The sequence below is a fragment of the Pseudorasbora parva genome, chromosome 12, assembly GCF_024679245.1.
Source record: "Pseudorasbora parva isolate DD20220531a chromosome 12, ASM2467924v1, whole genome shotgun sequence".
NCBI lineage: Eukaryota > Metazoa > Chordata > Actinopteri > Cypriniformes > Gobionidae > Pseudorasbora > Pseudorasbora parva.
The window spans coordinates 6,354,768-6,374,296 of NC_090183.1; the positions used below are offsets into that span (position 1 = coordinate 6,354,768).

Sequence of the window (19,529 nt, forward strand, 5' to 3'; positions counted from 1 at the left end):
TCCATTCGCACAGGAAATGGAAATGCGTTGTCATCGTCTATAGTTGTCGTTGTCATAGCCTACTGCCTTCAATTGCCATCGCCTCGGAATTATTCGTTCCGAGGTGGATAGTTCCTAGTTGAAACTCGTACATACATGAACGCCCTCTCAAGTCTAAATTTGAATACGACTTCACGACTTCAGAAGTGGGAAGTAGGTAATTTCCGATAGCACGTGAAGGAGTTGTAGCACTTGTTCTGGAGTAGCCTACTGAGTGGGAGCTCACGCGATGACATTATTGACCGGACAACGCTCTAGTCTAGCACAACACATCGAGCAATGGACAGTTTTAATATGCAACAACTTATTTCAGATATGAATATTAACTGGACGCCGATATTTGCAGCCACAGTTTTCGGAGCAGGCGCGTTATTTCTCTTTGGGAAATGGAGAAATAACCAGAAGATTCAGAAGAAAATACTAAACGCACAGAAAAGGCGCGATGTATCACTTCAACGGGCTGAACAAGCGGTGCAACAATTTAAAATGCAGGTATAACATCTATCATGTTTCAATTATTAATACAATATGCATAGTAAGTGTCTATTAATATGCGTGATGAATTTAGATCAAGGGAAGTCATCAAGTTCAAGAAAACCTGAAATGATCATGTTGTCAGTCACACTTGTGTAAGTTTTCTTGTGTAAGAGTGAAATCTGCCAATACTTAATTTATGTGGACGGTGTGGTAACACAAATCCATTGTTTTTTCTATTGTTGTGGCTAACAAATATAATAATGAATTAATTTAAAAGATTTAAAAGATGAATTAATTTTACATGTATTTTAATGTAAAATAAATACATTTTAAATAATTTATTAAATCAATCCATGAGATTTAATTAAATTAATATTATTTACATTAAAACAAAGGACAATAAAATCTCCAATAAAATCTGTCAACTTGCCCCAATCTGACTTTTATGGAGAACAAACCAGGTTTATCTTCACCTCATTGTTGACTTTTGACCTTAGTGTTTGTTTGTGTGGTGTACTGTGTTCTTACAGATAGTTCTTATAGTAGAACAATTTTATGATACTGGTAAACTTACACAATATTTGAACTAAGTTATGCTTTGAAACCAACACAGAAAACAACTACTAGAGAAAATAAGCATTTGAGTAATTGGAGTTACTAAGATCAAACCATTTTGACAACTAGCCCCAATCTCCCCTGTGTGAATATATAAATATCTGATGTTTGTTTCTTGCATCTTTCCAGAACCCAGACTTTGAGGGCGGTTCAATAGTGTCTCTGTCTTTGTCCGAGCTCACTGGGAAACTCGAGGAAGGCTCCCTGCAGCCAGATGCTGTTCTTCATGCTTTCATTGAAAAGGTGATCGCGGCCATATTTTACCTGTTGATACATGAGACGAGTTTATTTCCAGCTTCAAAGTTCACAATTAACATTTCTATTGTAAATCTTTTGAGATATTGAGCCATCTTTTGCTGTTGTTCCTAAACACCATTTACTAAGTTTTAATTTTTACTCAAAAGTACATAAATATGTCTCTTTTTCAAAAAAAGAGTTCTAATTTTAATCTAAATGTTCTAATTTCTAATATATATATATATATATATATATATATATATATATATATATATATATATATATATATATATAAAATAAGAAGCATTTACGGTATATGCCAGTTAATTCATTTGAATTGATTTGGACATAATGTGGGAAATCCATGAAAGCTTGTTTTCGCCGCAGAATAAAAAAATATATTTTTTATTTTTTTTATCTGCAATTCTGACTTTTTCTTAAAATTATTTTTTACAGTATCTCCGAATTGTGTGATATAAACTCTCAATTGCGTGCTATAAAGACAGAATTGCGAGATATAAACTACATTTAGACAAAATACGTCAGAATTGCAAGATGTAAACTCGCAATTGTATAAAAAGTTGCAATTATCTGTCTTATTCTGTGGCAGAAACAAGCTTCCATAGAAGATATACACCGATCAGAAAAACAATTTTTTTTTGTTTTAAATATGCAAATGCTTAAGACTCTATGATTGGATCATTATTGCTGTGATTATTGTGTTTCTATTATCTTATATGTTTGGCAACAGGTCTTCTAACTCAAACTGTGGAAGAATGGTTGTGAGGGAGTATGAAGAATAATTTTCACATATGAATCGGCAGACCTTACATTCATTGAAAATCTTTGGGATGTGCTGGAAGAGACTACAATACAATTGTTATTACAAGATCTGGACCAAAAATCAGTGCACCTCTTAGTAGAAATTAATGTGATGTTATTTCCATAACTTTTTGGTCAAGGTCTAGACTCAGGTGCCAATTCATGTGTGAAAAGGATTCTTCATGCTCCCTCCTGTAAGCCTACCCAAATCGCCCCAATGGAGGCTAACGATCAATTTTATTATTACCTCAAATTTAGGTTAGAATGCCTGTTGGTTATTTGGTCATTTATATTTAATAATTACTCACACATTTAATTATTCTGTTTAACTCTTTGTTGAAATTATACCCGTTCATAACCTACCCGTTAATAATTCCAGAGTAAGTCAAAATAAATTAAAATGTAACAATTTATTAACAGTCAGGTAAATGTATAATTACAAATACTGTACAAATAGTTAAACAGCAACCATGTTTGCCAATGTCTACTTGCAAAGTATTCCAGTGAGTCATAGCTTTCACAACAAAAGACGATAGTCCAAAAGCAGAACAGTGAAAAGGAATAGCACAATTTCTCATAGATGATCTAGTAAATCTCACAGAATTATTATGAGGGATACTAACAGAGTTTGTGAGTACTGAAGGAGCCAAACCATTTAAAATTGTATAAACCATACAGAAATTTGTAAAAAGCACATAATTATCAAAACTCACTAATTTATATTTCTTCAAGATGCTACAATGATAAAAATGTTTAGGTTTTTTTGTCTAAAGTTTGTTTTAAAGGCTTAACCACAGTTTCACCAGCTTGACCCCAACATGTAAGACAGTACAAATATGAGAGAATTGTGGCATGCATAAAAGTTTTGGCTACATCAACAGAAAGACTGTCTAAAATGTGCTAAATTATATTTAACATTCCTCACCATTTTCTGGCCATGTTTTTTAAAACTAAGTTTTGGATCCAATATCACACCAAGATAATTGAACTCTTCACCTTTTTGATCTTTTCATTCATTTATAAAAATATCAACAGGTGATTGAACCTTTGTTTTAAAGAAAAACATTCCTTTAGTTTTACCAATATTGAAGATCAGACACGAATTCTCCAGCCAATGTGTAATTCTTTCCATGGCAACATGTAGCTTTTCAGCTGCAAGTTCTTGAATGCGTAAGAAATAACAGTGTCATCAGCATACATTTGCACTTGTATCCCATCACACTGAAGCGGGAGATCATTTACATAAAGACTGAATAATAAGAGACCCAACACTGATCCTTGGGGTACACCCATTGTATAATGCAAATTACTAGACTTAACCCCTTTAATTTTTACACATTGTTCTCTTACATAAAATAAATAACATAACGCTGAGTGTCTGGAGACAACTCGATGAGAGGAAGTAGGAGTTGGGGGAGAGGGGGTCAACAGAGAAAGATGTAGATTTGGTGATAATGAGGTGAGACTTGTGTCTCGAATGGTGCATGAGAGACAGCTCAGATGTTAATTTCCTTTGTTTTCTCAGAGCCTCAGTTAGACATTCTGGTGTTTGCTCATTTTTCCAGTCTTACACTCCCAGCCATATAAATACAGCAGAAAAAAATAAGCAAACAATATAAGCAGGTGAGGTCTGTTTGAGTGAAACCACTTGGTGTGAAATGTCATACTCTGTCATACTAAATGTCAAAGGCTCTGGAGGTGAACAGGAATCTGAACTGCAACACTGAGATCATAACGGAGTCTGTGGCGCAACTGAAAGATATCAACACTCAAAAGAAAGGTCTTCTGTATGGAGTGCCGATCAGCATCAAAGAAAACATTACATATAAGGTATGTTACGTATATATGAACAGATGATTACAGGTGAAGAGAGGTGACGTCCTGCTTGTGGTGCACATAACTTCCTGTTGGTGTGTGCAGGGTTATAATTCTACATGTGGTGTGGTGGGTAAGTTGGATCAGCCTGCAGTCATGGACAGTGTGCTGGTTACAGTGCTAAAGAAACAGGGCGCGATCCCATTCGTCAAGACCAACATACCACAAGGCCTCCTCAAGTGAGTAAACACTGCAGATCATTTAATAAAATGGAACACCTGGTAATTTCAGATGATTTGCAGGCCAAGATGAACCATGGAAATTAATCTTAAATGGTGGAGACAGTGCAGTTAGCAGATCGTTTACTGGAGCTTAACCATTCAAATTAGGGATTTTTCTGACATTATTCATGACAATTAAGCGCATTTATTCTCCAGTTGTTAATGTGAAAACTTATTTTCATTACAAAGGACATTTTTAATATTATTTAAATCATAAAGTACAGTTGCACTGAATGAAATTTTTGCTGATTTTAATAAAATAAAATAAATGAATTGTGAGAATTTTGGGTGAAATGTGCATGTTACAACATTGTCACAATGCAAAAAAAAAATTAATAACAATAATAAAAAATAATAATGCTCCTAAAGATTAGTTTAGTTTTATTTCATTCTTTATTAATCAAGAATGTAATGTTTTGATTTTGCTGTGAACTTTCTTTGTAAAATTCACCTTCCACATCCTGCCCACAAAGCAGTTTATTTGGTATTATTTTCTATAGAGCAGACAGCGACATAAAAGCAAAGGTTATTATGAAATTATGGCCTGCTGTTATGTGTAATATCTAAGTTAAATTGTAACTTATACTGATCCATGATTTTCAAGATAAGCCTCTGTACTGAAAAACATGTGGTTTAATTCATAACAGTCATAACACCTGCAGCTCCACAATCGTTCATTTCATCGTAAAACAATAGTTGATTTCAGTAATCTTGATCACAAGTCTCAAGTTTCAGTATTCAGGTAGAGTAGTACAGACACTAGAGCAGAAGTGATTATGCAGAGTAGGCCTGCACGATATTGGAAAAAAATTACATTGCGATATTTTTTTCCCCAACGATATATATTGCGATATTGAGAGCCATCAATTCAGGCTAAAGTCAATAATTACCATTCCGTGATATTAATAATTTCACTAATAAGCAAGCTTCATTACAAGTGACAAAAAGAAATGTTGGAAAATATGTGTAAACATGAAACTAAACCTCCAGTAGGTGGCAGCAGTGACCGTTTTAACAAGTGAGTCACTGAGTCGTTCATTCAAACGATTCATTCGAACACTGAATCGTTCACACTTGTTGCTATGAGTGAGACGTGTTACGGGTCTGCTATGAACGATTTTCACTGCTGAAATAGAACAACACTAAATATTGCATCTAAAAATGTAAGTGACTAAGTGAATGTTAATTAGTTGTTTATGGAGCTGTCATATCAGTGTCATTTTCAGTCGTGAGGGTATTCAGGAAAACGCTCTAGTGTTGTGATTTCTCCTCGAGAGGCTGCACGAGCGTCAACAGCGCGACCTTATTATCATCAGTTCATTATATATTATCCACAATCGATGGCCACTTACACTAAATAAATGCACAAACATTCTTGCATTTTGGTGATTCACTAGTTATTTTTTTGTTTTAATCAGGCTCTTGTCCGTCAGTCAAGTAAAATTCTCTTTCACTTGTCCCTTCAAAACACCCACATGTCCCGGACAAGCGTTAATGTCGAGCCCTGCTTTGTATTCATCGTAAAGAGATTTGTTGTGCCGTTTTAAGTGATCAGACAAATTGGTGGTGTTTTCTTGTTTTGTGGCCACAAGACACTCCATGCAAAGTAGCTCTTTTTGTTCAACATTCTCCTTTATGTAGCCAAAATAGTCCCAAAAAGATAATTTCTGGTACGAACCTTTTTTCCCCCCTATTCGGATCCTCTTCGTCGCGCATTTTAGCCGGGAATGTTTGGCCGTGAGCGGTGAGCAGCGGCACAGCGAACCAATCACTGTGCCGGCATGAGGAACGGGCATGTCACTCCAGCAACACACTCGTGTTTACTGTGTGCTTCCTTAATACACCATGGGCTACTACCATAGACCGTAAAAAAATACTACTACCCTTCACATCGCATGTTCCGGCGATGTGACTATCGCACACGCGCACATCGCGATGTCGATGTTAAAACAGAATATCGTTCAGCCCTAATGCAGAGGTGTTTCTTGAAGGTTGTGATGGTCTTAGGAAATCAGGTAGAGGTTGACCTACCTGCCACAGAGGAATTAAGAGAGTGAAGGTTCTGGAAAGCGACTTTGATTAGTTAAATCGTAACTAACCCAAACCCTCTGTATTTGTGTCTGCTGTAGTTATGACTGCAGTAACCCCATTTATGGGCAAACCTTGAACCCTCACAACCTCAAGAAGACCCCTGGCGGTTCATCCGGAGGCGAGGCTGCTCTGATCGGAGGAGGCGGCTCCATCCTGGGCATAGGCTCTGACATTGCAGGGAGCATTCGTATTCCAGCATCCTTCAGTGGGATTTGTGGATTTAAGCCCACATCGAAGAGGCTAAGGTTTGTATGTGTCTTTAAGGAAAAGTTTCATATTCCAATGTAAAGTGTTCACAGAAGTTCTTGCTACAGTGAGTGACAACAAAGATTTTAAAGATCATCTCAGACAAATAACATCTTGAAGAGTTAAAATTGGTAAAATTGATCGTGCCATCTCAGGGTTAATATGTTTAAACAGTTTCAAGGTTGATGATTCATGATGTGAATGCCTTGTGATCATGGTCATGAGCACAGTCTTGCACAGTCAGTTGAAAATTAAAGTAACCAAGTTGCTCATTTAAGGGACAAATCTAACAAAATATAAAACAACATATTACCGCATTTACAGCTTGCTGAAGTCACTTCATGCTGATGATGATGTAATATTTGTTTTGTGTCTAGATTATGCTTGATTGTGATCATTGAAGGATAGTTATGATAGTAATAGGGTGGAAAAGAACTTCAATCTTTTGAAAAAATGCTTTATATCAATAAATCAATAAAAAAAATCAATAAAAAAAACACACACAATAAGAGAGAAAAAAGATACTAGTGTTTGCTTGCATATTTTTTTTAGAATTAAAATGAGCATATTCACTAATATAAAAAGAGGAATTTGGTAAGATTAAATGGCTATAATAACATAAAAATAAATAAAATAAGAACAATTATTATATGTGAATGACGGACAAAAAAGTCACAGTAAATGTGCTTATCATGATGATGCACGAACATTTCTTTAAAGCTGCTGTCCGTAACTTTTTTTGTGTTCAAGATTTACAAGTATTATACAATGACAATGTACAACATGAATACATTTTCCAAACCGTTTTTTTTGTCTTACCCTGAATCATTATGGTACACTTATAATAATTGTTTATATTGGGACTATTTCAGGCCAGACTTGGTATTTACCGCTGCGGAGGAGCACAGCCCCTGTGTGACTTGCTATAGACATTGTTAAAAAGGCCCGTTGTGACCTGTATTTTGAAATTTGTCTGTGAAACTTCCTCTGGCAATCAGCCAAAGATGCTATGCTCCGCCCATCTCCAGCAGGTGGCTTTGATTAATGCTAGTGAATAGAGGGTATGCACCAACGTCACTTTCCCGCCGGAACACGTCCCCTCAGCCGGGGCTGGGTGGCATAAGAGCTGCTGCATGACTGGATTTAATAGGGGAAAACACTAGGGGTAATTAACACATGGTTACCGAGTAGATCGTTCTCTGGGATGCGTTTTCATAAAAATTGAATGTAAAGAGTTTTATCTCTAAAAACAGATTCGTTTATAGCGCTTGTCTATGGGGCACAGGGTAGTAAAATTAAATCGCTAGTTAAACCACTAACAAGGCTCAAAATAGCCTTACCCTAACATGGTAGCATAATGAGGGTCCCTACATGCAAACAGAAGCATTGAGAGCTTTGTAAGTGTACAAACAGTTTAATAAGAAGATACTTTATTAACACAGTACATTACGCGTTTACAGACGGCAGCCATCTTGGAGTTGTTTTTTCCTGACATTTTTGAGTCAGATTTCAATACATAAATTTGTATCCCTGTCAGTCATCACAATTTATAGAGTGAATCCTGCATGTATATTGGTCAGTGTATTGAAGCATGCGTGCCCGCTTGTCAAGAATGGAAAATAAAGTTTTATTCAAATTCTGAACATATTATAGACTTTTTCACAACAAAAAATTATATTTCCTAGAAACTGCGCGAAGAGCGCTCCCTTTATAATCACGAAAATCTGTCACCCATTAAATAAAAGCAATCTCACAAAGTTCCGCAGTGAATATCTGCACCATAGACCGTAAAAAAAGGTCTGCTCTTACAGATACGCGCATGTTAACTGAACTCATCACCAAGACAAACACTTGACGGTGAGAGACTCCAAATTCAACACCTGTTGACACCAACTCCGTTGTAGAAATCTGCAAACATGTCTGTGATTGGCTACACTACTTACCAATGCGAAACACGCTGCGAGTGAAATCTTTTGCTAGCTCCTTTTCGCTAATAATATGCTATTATTATGAATTCTTTCAGAGGATTACAGATCATGGACAAGCAGTTATGGGCAGCCTTTTCCTCTAAAAGCAGAAGCAGCAAACGGTTGGCTGTGGTTTGAGTGAGAAAATGACACGCTTTTATCAAGTACGTCTCAAGCTCAGAACAGCGATGTCCATGGGTCCGTAGACAAGCCTCCCCCTCTGGCACCGGGCCTCGTTTTGTGTGATTTCGCTGCATTCATGCTGTAAACCAGTGCTGCCTCGCAGTCTTTTTGCCACTCAGTAGGGCGTAATCGCAGTCGCTCCAGCTGACGGCTGAGTGAGTGGCAGAAGAGCTGATGCGTGACTGCAGTTACTAGAGGAAAACGTGAGTTGAACAAACGATTATCAGTTATCAAAAAATTGAGTGTCTGTAGACCTCTCAGGACTGTTTTAAAGACAGCTCATTATTTCCATTCACTCCACCTTCTCCCTTCTGGGCTCTTTCCAAAGCCACACCCCCAAAACTCATGAACGCGCCTCACCGGCCGCTCAGCTGGAAGACGCATTATTTACCTGAGACGAACAGTGTACATGTAGTGACAACATGTCACAATCACATGTAATAAAACATCTAACTTTATCAGTATGAATATAAACAAATAATATGTCTTTTAGTACTCACTATCAAGCTAGAATACCGATACTGGTAAAGTTTAAAATATATTTTTTTGTTTAATTCGGTAACGAGCTAGTTATATTTATAAGGCAAAGCTAAAAACGGGTAGCATTGATAATTTATTTTCCCCCAATAACATCAGTTATACTGTGATGAAGATAAATTTCGGGTAAGATTCATAACATATACTGTGTTTTGCATGTAAGAGTTTCCATGATGAAAGCATTGTTGATTAGTAGTAGCTAAAGCTAACTTAGTTCTAAAAAAAGTTCCTGGATGCGGTGTACTAGCTTTTACACATGCATTTTGTTATCTAAAGTTAAGTTTTGCGCAATTCAACACGACAGTGATCAACTTGAACTAAGCATATTGAGTATTTATCATCTCTAGTGATACATGCTTCATGAAAACATAAACCAAAAAAATGTATAATCAAAAATGAAAGATTACCTGTCCAGCAGAAATACAGCCAGCAATGAGTCGTTTTTCAGCCCCTTTAGGTCCCTCAGTTCTCAACATCGTTGGAAAGCCACACTGATATTTACTCGTGTTTGATTTTTTTGTTTATCCAAAGACTTCTTGTGCATTGCCTTTACATGTAGGCCTACTGTCTTCCTTTTTTTTGCATTGTTTGCCTTCGCTGACTGCAAAACTCGGCACTGTGCATTTTGAATGCTTTTGCTCTTCCTAGCGAGCGCGCGCATGTGGGCAGAACCTGTAGCGAAAGCGGTGGTTGCCATGGTAATGAGAGAGTGACAGTAGCCCAAGCCAATCATTTGTTTCGTCCCGAACGAAAATAATGAGCTGTGTTTATTGCAGATTAAACAGTCTAGAGTCACTTGATTTTTATACTCTCTTTTTCAGAGTACTTACATTTTAATTATGTATTGACATATAAAGAAAGTTTAAACAAATTTGGACAAAAGTGTTTTAGATCATTCCTACCTAACCTACCTTTAAAACTTACCACAGATTCAGTGATCCATGGATAATGATATGCAGCCAGGAATCATGTTTTCCTGAAATTTTTATGAGCCTGATTTCGACATGATTATTTATAATTGTCAGTCATCACATTTTGAGTGAATCACGCATGTAACGCTATATGCGGACGGGTCAGTGTTGTGTTTGTGTATTTGTCAGGAGATGGTGCTATAGTTCACAAGTTGTTACCTATAAAAGGTGTAGAGTAAGAATGGAAGAGTGTTGCACCTGCTGTCAATCATGTAACCACCCAGTAACACAGAACGATCCCCTAACGTTCCCATATGGTTCCCGTTTGGTTATTTTTGTGGGGAACCAAATAGGAACGTTCTGGGAACGTTGTCTATTGGTTATGTTTTTGTAACCTAAAGAGAACCTTCCCAGAACGTTCCCTGAAGGTTATCTTTTAGATTTTATTTTTTTATAATATATAGCCTATGCAGGGTATTTGTATACATTTCATTGCTGTGCGCCTCTGATCTGCATGCGCTTTTCCAGCACGCGCTTTCTTCTGCCTTCTAAAGAAAGTAATAAATTACGCGCACTCACGTAATTTAAAAATTAATGGTCATTTAATTTTTACAGACTGACTGACATTAGTTTATCAATCTTTATTGAATAATACAAGTTATAATGAATAAATATACATTATAGTGTAAATAGTGTTATTTCAGAGAGATTTTTCACATAATCGAAGACATGATGTTAACCGAGAATTCTTTGTTTACGGACCAAAAGAGAGAAGTTGGCTAGGCTATGTCCTGTTAATTCAGTGGTAAGAAATTAATGAAATGTTATCAGTTAAAGTAATATTTATTCATTTTTTTTATGTTTGTGAATAAAATTCATATTTTAAAACCATATTTTATTGTGTTGAGGTCATTGTTATTTGGCCCTTGGTTGTGCAGTGTTAGTGACAGGCCTACAAGTTACGAAACTTACATCAATCCATTACATTCAATCTTATGTAATCCTCCATATGAAGGTTTATGTGCTTGAAATATTTAAATTGATTAAACAAGTTCAAAACAAGACATGGTTTGTAGTACTAGGCTGATTACGTCCATTGATCCGTCTTCCATGCCACTTAACGGGACGCCATTGCTGGGCGATTTCTGACGTACAGCAGGGTAAATGAATGGAGTAGAGGTTAGGGGAACATTCTGAGAATGTTCTGAGAACATTCTGGGAAGGTTAGGGGAATGTTCTGAGAATGTTCTGGGAAGGTTAGGGGAACGTTCTCCTAACCAATAGGGAACGCTCTATTTACGTAAAAGAAAACTTTCATGGCTAACCAATAGAGAATGTTAGGATGTCTGTCCTGGGAACATTCTGAGAACGTTCTGGGAACTAGAAACTAACAGAACGTTCTGTTCTCGGAACCAAAAATTGTTATCTGGGCATCTGGCACTGTTGGTTTGTTTGTCCTGCTTGTGGACTGAATAAATATTTGAGAATTGGGAACTTTCTTGTCCTCATGCTTACCTGGAACTAAACATAACAAATTGGCGACGAGGATTTTGTTGTCCTACATGAAAGATGTCTGCTGTTGCTTCTTTTACGCCATTCTTACCATGTCGGGTGAGCTGTCTATACCTTTTGAAGTCTGGTTAAAGATGTTTAAGAACTATTTACTCGTCATAAATGCATCAGGAGATAATTGGCCAGTTGCAAGAAAGCAAACTTTGTTTCTTCATTGCCTAGGAACAGAAGGTCAGAGATTATTCTATACTTTACCAGATCAAGGAGAGACAATGGAGGATGCTATTCAGACTTTACAACTGCAATTTATTCCTCGACGTAATGTTGTTGCTGAGCGTCATGCATTCAGAAAACGAATTCAAGCATCAGGGGAAACATTTCTGCAGTATGCTGCTTCTCTTCGGGACCTAACAGCCACATGTGAGTTTGCATCTAATGATGATGTGTTACGAGATCAATTAGTAGAGAATGTAAACAGTCATTGTAATAGAGAACGTCTTCTATTAGAGACCAATTTGACTCTTAACAAGGCTATCACTATTGCTACGCAAATTGAGACTGTTGCCAAGCTAAACTTTTTTCAAATCTGAATTCAGAACCTGTTCAAGCAATACAAGCGACTGGTGTGCCTGTTGTTGTTACAAAAGACAATCATCTTTGAAACCTCTGGCTGTGCCTTCAAAGTCGTCTGCTACTCTCTTGACTCGTGCATGTTACCGCTGTGGATCTACCAGGCCTCTTGCAAATGATTCCAGATGTCCTGCAGTTTCTGTAAAGTGCAACAATTGTAAATGGTAAATGGACTGCATTTATATAGCGCTTTTAACAGACCCTATGGCCATCCAAAGCGCTTTACATTTTTGCCTCACATTCACCCATTCATACACCGACGGCGATGTCAGCCATTTAAGGCACCATCCAGCTCGTCGAGAGCAGTTGGGGTTAGGTGTCTTGCTCATGGACACTTCGACACTTGGTCAGGTGGAACCGGGGATTGAACCACCAACCTTTCGGTTTGTAGACAACCTACATGAACCACTGAGCCACTGCCGCCCCAATTGTCAAAAGTTGGGACATTTTTCCAGAGTGTGTTGTTAGCAGCAAACATGTTCTGTCCATGAGATTGAATTGCCTGAGCTTCAGATTCTTTACATGCATGATTCAGTATCTAATAAGATAAAGTGCATTGCTACTATCATGACTGCATCAGCTTCTGTACCTGTGGGGTTGATTGTGTATTCTGGGAATTTACAGTTCTAAGTAATGGGGGAATGTTGTGTTTGTGTATTTGTGAGTAGATGGCGCTATGACATTTTTGATATCCTCCAGCTCCTCTAAATACCTCTGCCAGGCGCTGGTAGCAATTTCTCCCTGTAGTTAACCTCCATTTATTTTTATTTTCCATTTTCAAATTTCTCAGTTTAAACACCATGATAATTCCTCGAGCCTCTGTATCGCTCTTACAGTGTTGCCCCTGGCAACCGATAGCGTCGGATCCCAAAATCTAGGTTCGCTCTAGCATTGTGGGAGCCGCTGCTGTGGCGCTGCACCAACGCTTCCAATGTGAATACTCTCGCGCGTCTGCAGCTACAGTCACGGTGTAGTTACACTGACGTAGAGCATATGTTGCTCTAAGTGTTTCTGTTACCTTTCAATACATTTACTGAGTTAATTGACTGTTTCTGTTATGTTATATTGATTAGTTTATTGTATGCTTTGTTCTAGACCACACACAAACCCACTCACGAGCAGTTCTGTTTATTAACCGCTAGAGCGAAAAAAGTTACGGACTGCAGCTTTAATTTTGGAGTGTATATTTAATATAGACTTAATGGAGTATATATGTAATATATTTGTTTTTCTTGTTCTTTGATTTTCTTTACTTTTTTTATTCTTGTTTAGTCTTCAAGGAATCAGTAACTGCATCAAAGGCCAGAAGTCAGGTAAGATCTGGTTTATCATGCTGATCTAGTTTTGAACTGTAAATGTCATCTATGTGCTGGTTTGCAGTGTTGTCCTCTCCTGGCCCTATGGCAAAGGATGTCGAGAGCTTGGCTCTGTGTATGCGGGCACTGCTCTGCCAGGATATGTTCACATTGGATCCCACTGTTCCTCCCATACCATTCAACCTAAAGGTTCTCTATACCTACATAACACATTAAATGCTTGTTTATAGGTCAGTTATGGGTGAATACTATGACTTTCCTTTCATTACACAGGTGTATGAGAGCTCAGAGCCCCTGAGGATTGGTTATTATGAGAACGACGGATACACACAGCCTACTCCAAGCATGGCCAGGGCCGTTAGGGAGACTAAGGACCTGCTGGAGAGAGCGGGCCACACGGTACACAGCTACACCACACTGACAGTTGTTATGTAAGCTAATTGTAGTTTATAGGTAACAAAGGACATGCTGTTTTCAAACCCATTATGCATTGGACGTAACAACACAGTCTGAAGGCTTTTAAAATCTTCTAATTCTGACTAAAATGTACATTTTGATAAAATATTTCATGTTAGAAATTAAAGATGAGAAAATGTGTTCCTTACATCTCGTACATTTTGCACTTTTCTTTTTGTTTATTATAATTAAATCAATAATTTTATCTTCTGCTTTAAAATGGTAAGCAATCTTTTTTTTTTTTTGGTTTTAATTGTAAATTTAAATATGAGCCATTTCTTGCACATCATTTTATTACATATTTTTTTACATAATGTATAGCATAGGCTACATAAATTCACTGTATTTGTTTTCATATCCTTTAAATCGCACATTGTTTGGATGTCAAGTTCATTGGGCAGAATGTGGAAATAACATTTTTTAAACACATTTTTAACATTTAAATTCGGGCTAAGTGATTTCTGGTAACTCATGTTGCTATTTCAAATCACCAAAACAAACAGGTCCCTATTTTGATAGCTCCACCCCACACATATGTAACCCAGGCAACGACTATGGCGGAATCTGCTGTGCAAACTGTTACCATCGTAATCCAGGTCGAATGTTCTGTGAAAAAGTCATCCCTTCCATCCCAAAAACACAAACACAGTTCTCACGAACAATTCGATAGCATGAGCGCGACAGTCAAACTAATGAATATATTACAAATATGACCAGATTAAAGGGCTATATTGATCATGTAAAGAGGAAACCAAGGAAAGAAACATATATTAGGAGTTTGTCTTACTTTTCATACACACTGTGAGCTGACGCTTGAAACAGACAGTGGTTTATTGGATGTGGAAATTAATGACAATGACATAAGGAATAACATTCTTTATCATTGCTCAAGTGAACCACACGATTGGAATTGGACAGACAATTGAACATGACACGCGAGCATATTCAAGCAAAAGTCAGCATATATTAGTTCTGTGAAACAGAACAAAACCAATGTTACTCGCCAATCCAGAAGAAATAAAGCAACCTCGGGGTCTGATCTGTTCCATAGACATGTTTTTTGTCTGCCATATAATGTCCGTCCTGTGTGTCGTGTCTTTTGAATAAGGACGTGCACTGAGAGTTCTCTTCTCACCATCGTTAGTGGACACGCCCCTTACTGCTGATTGGCTACAAGTTTGTTTTGGTCCTCGGCCGAGACACTTTTGTAAAGCGGTTTTGATAGTTGTCATAGCCTTTATATTACATATTTACTTTTTTTTTTTTAAGTCAACTTTCGGCATGATGTGGAATAATTTTTCAAAAATAATTTATTAAAATAATGTATTTTCCTAGTAAATAATAAATGTTAATAGATTTCGTCAGATTGATTGATTGAAATAGTCATTAGTTGCAGCCCCAGTGGACCCAACACATCTGAGGTTTATACAGAACGTGTGTGATCAGCCTGATGTTCTGGTGTGTTTTTTTTTTTTTACATTTCAGCTTGTTCCTCTACAACCTCTACGGCTCTACGAAGTCTTCCATGAGCTCGCTCTTAAAGGGTCCTTCGCTGATGGAGGTTGTACCTTCTTCAGTCATCTGTATGTCTGCTATCAGCACATTCACATGTCATGACTGATAACCATTAGAAAGATTCCAGTGTTTCTGGCCCCATTAAAGATTCTGCAGCCAGTCACCTCTGATTCATAGTAAATGCACGTTATGTTTGTTTCATATCTGTGTGATTTCAGGAAGGAAGGCCCTGTTGACCCATGTCTTTGCAATCAGGACATCTTGTTGAGCATTCCAGGCTTCATAAAGAAGTTTCTTTCTTTTCTTCTAAAGCCTTTTGTGAGTTCTGTAAATGTAGTTGTTTCCTGCTTTTCATATGCATCTAATTAAGCAATCTGTTATATTCAAGATGATATGTTTATATTTTTTTTAACTGTTGTATGTTTGGATTACTTTCTCCAGTATCCACGGTTGGCTGCATGCATGAATGCAATGGTTGGAGTTGGGTAAGCTATACATCATTTTTTATTTTTTGTTGTTGTTTATATTCATTTGCATTAGGAATATAATTATGCTAATAATTCTTATTTTCAAGAGTGTATTTTAAGTTGGTTACAATTATAAGTTAAAAAAAATTAGAAATTAAAGTTTAATTTAGTTTTTATTTAGAAATGCATCACCATTCAAAATGGAGGCCAGTAAGATTTATTTGATTTAAATGAATACTTTTATGAATGAAAACGATAAAGTGGCAGTAAAGACCTCTACATTACAAACTGTGAACTTTCTATGCAACTGTTTTAAACATTGATAATGTATTAAAATAGAAAAAAGTTTTTTTTAAACAGTAATACTTTTTATAATAGAACTGAACAGTATTGAAAATATACTATTCTTTAAAAGTATTTTTTTTTTCTTTTGCAAGGTCTATAGCAGAATTATGGAGACTTCATGCAAATGTTGAGGTAGTATTTTATTATATTGATTTGTACAACTTTCACCATAACCACTAAGATTGTATAAATGATTATCAGCTTAATCAAGTGCTGATGGACAGTGTGATAGCTTCATTGCTGTAGCACATGAAACAATGTGAAGCCTTGCATTATGCACAATTTTCATTACTGGGACCATTTCTAATTCCTGCTAGGAAACATTTAAATGCCATTCTGGACAAAAGGGTTATGTGTATTATTGTGACCAGTGTGGGGGAAAGTAATTTTTTTAAGAACTGTGATACAACATTGCGTTACTCGCTAAAAAAAGTTACTTTTTATAGACAGTAATGTGTTGCGAATCGATACTTTTTCGTTTGCATGTTTTTATAAGACAAAGACTCTTTCACACCAAAAGTGAAATGAATAAGCCTTGGGCTGAGGGAAATGCACATTCACAAAGAGGGTGCCGCTTAAAAAAAAACCTTTCAGCTGTACTGCTATTCACAGAAAATAAAAAAACGACCAATAAAAAACATGTTCTACATAGTATGAATGTAATCTGGATGTACTAAATCCAGACATGAACAATGGACAATGTCCGATGACATGTTGTCATTATATGACCTACAAGTTGCGTCGCTTCAATACCAATTATAAACCTTCTCCCGTGGCCTCATGGGATAGTAAAGTGTCTATCATATGCTCACTTCAGAATTCCACCTGAAGAAGTAGGTCATCTGGGTAATTATTGCCAAATCTTTTATGAGTTCTGTGAATTAGGATATACCACTTTTGTCACATGCTGTTTTTCACCTACTATATGGGAAGTATGTGATTTCGGATGCAGCCACTTCAGAAACAAAAATAAATAAATAAAATATGATGTTTATCTAAAGTCATTTTTGCTTATTAGAATGGCTGAATTGGATCATTTAACATCAGCAGCAAAGACATTGGTTAATAAAGTGAGAATAAATACATAAAGTATATTTGTGGTAAATAATTAAATTCAACATTTAATTGTTGCACATTTGCATAATATTCAGAGTTTGCATTTCGATGAATACTGAATCTGCGTGCATGTTCACAATCAGTCTAGAACTACAATAAGCATCATGTTTACACAGCGCACACAATGCTCTGCACTTACTCGCGATTTCTCTCAACATGGGGACAGGAGAGCTGTCAGTCAATACATTGGAAAACAAATTTGCTTTACTTATTTGAAAAATTAATATATTTTGTTGTAAAATTAAATTAATGCACTACTTTACTTGTTTGAAAAAGTAATCTGATTATGTAACTTGCATTACTTGTAATGCAAACACTGATTGTGACAGTGCCTCCCTGCAGTTGAGCAAATTACTTTCCTGGCACATTCTGTATATAAAAGTGATTCTTATTCTGACATGTATTTTGAGAATGTATAAAATATGTTTGGTTTTCTCATCTCTAGGAATATATGAATGAGGTGATAGCAGAGTGGAGGAGACTGAATGTGGACGTGTTGTTATGCCCAATAATTGGACCAGCCTACAATTTGGGTTACAGTGGCCATCTCAATAGTACTTACCTCAAATTTACATTACTATTACATTATCTTTCTGCCTGTAAATCTGGGGTCAGCAACCTTTTTTTTTTCTTACGGTGCAATTAAAATTAAAAAAAATGTAAACGCTCATGTATCCATCATAAAAGTGATCCACATGGCTCCGGGTCATAATAAGTCATACGCTGGAACACCTGTCTCTCATGAACGTGTGAACAACAGTTAACGCAAGTTAGAGATTACAGTTTGTAAAATTGTATTAAAAATGTATTTTGTTTTACACAAAAGGCCTTTTATTAGGGCTTTATTAACCTCCCTGAGCTGTGTGGATATCTTTTATGATAGATACATACACTTATATTGACTTCAAATCAGAAACAGCCATTCAATGCCATTATAAAGCTTGGAAGAGCCAGGGCATTTTTTTAATATAACTCTGATTTTATCTGTCTGAAAGAAGAAAGTCATTTACACCTAGGATGACTTGAGGATGAGTAAACCATGGGCTAATTTAAAATAGTAAATTAGTGAACCTAAAAATGAAATTGATGTCATTAATGACTCCCCCTAATGTTGTTCTACACTCGTAAGACCTCCGTTCATCTTCAGAACACAGTTTAAGATATTTTATATTTAGTCCGAGAGCGTATCTAAGTGTATGCACACTATACTGTCCATGTCCAGAAAGGGAATAAAAACATCATCACAGTAGTCCATATGTGACATCAGTTAGTTCATTAGAATCTCTTGAAGCATCGAAAATACATTTTGGTCCAAAAATAACAAAAACTACGACTTTATTCAGCATCGTCTTCTCCGCGTTTGTTTTTTAAACCTCAAATAAAGATTCAAATGGTCACAAATCAGCAGATTGATTCATGATTCGGATCGCCAGTGTCACGTGATTTCAGCAGTTTGATACGCGATCCGAATCATGAATCAATCCGCTGATTCATAACCGTTTGAATATTTATTTAAGGATTAAAAAAAAAAACAATTCCCGAAGAGAAGACAATGCTGAATAAAGTCGTAGTTTTTGTGATTTTTGGACCAAAATTTATTTTCGGTGCTTCAAGAGATTCTAATGAACTAACTGATGTGGCTCCGAGTACTGTGATGATGTTTTTATTCCCTTTCTGGACATGGACAGTATAGTGTGCATACACTTGCATATGCTCTCGGACTAAATATAAAATATCTTCCCCATTGAGGCATATATCTTGAGTGAAATGGCTTTAAGTGTGAAGAAGAACAAATGTAGGGTGACAGGTTGCCCCGCCCTCATCAGAGCAGAGATGTTGCTGCAAGTGGAAGGGAAGTAATTCCGATTCAATATTACGAGGCACATGACTTTAAACAATAATGATGTGCATGTATAAATCATTTATAATAAATACTGTGGTATTGCCTGAT

General features: G+C 36.6%; 1 protein-coding gene and 1 long non-coding RNA gene across 3 annotated transcripts in view; one reads left to right on the forward strand and one right to left on the reverse strand.

Annotated features, from left to right (window-relative positions):
* faah (fatty acid amide hydrolase) overlaps positions 1-19,529 on the forward strand; it is a 22,350-nt gene continuing 2,821 nt past the window's right edge. The window contains exons 1-13 of the mRNA XM_067458891.1: positions 1-531; positions 1,261-1,374; positions 3,880-4,020; positions 4,111-4,244; positions 6,416-6,622; positions 13,636-13,676; positions 13,744-13,868; positions 13,953-14,078; positions 15,621-15,718; positions 15,869-15,968; positions 16,092-16,135; positions 16,555-16,594; positions 18,024-18,132. Coding sequence (XP_067314992.1) covers positions 319-531; positions 1,261-1,374; positions 3,880-4,020; positions 4,111-4,244; positions 6,416-6,622; positions 13,636-13,676; positions 13,744-13,868; positions 13,953-14,078; positions 15,621-15,718; positions 15,869-15,968; positions 16,092-16,135; positions 16,555-16,594; positions 18,024-18,132 — 1,492 coding nt within the window. The 5' untranslated portion in view covers positions 1-318. The remainder of the gene's footprint in view (positions 532-1,260; positions 1,375-3,879; positions 4,021-4,110; positions 4,245-6,415; positions 6,623-13,635; positions 13,677-13,743; positions 13,869-13,952; positions 14,079-15,620; positions 15,719-15,868; positions 15,969-16,091; positions 16,136-16,554; positions 16,595-18,023; positions 18,133-19,529) is intronic.
* The window catches only part of LOC137093893 (uncharacterized), a 27,875-nt gene continuing 9,604 nt past the window's right edge, over positions 1,259-19,529 (reverse strand). For both annotated transcript variants that reach the window (XR_010908571.1, XR_010908570.1), the window contains exon 3: positions 1,259-1,395. This is a non-coding gene — a long non-coding RNA (uncharacterized lncRNA). The remainder of the gene's footprint in view (positions 1,396-19,529) is intronic.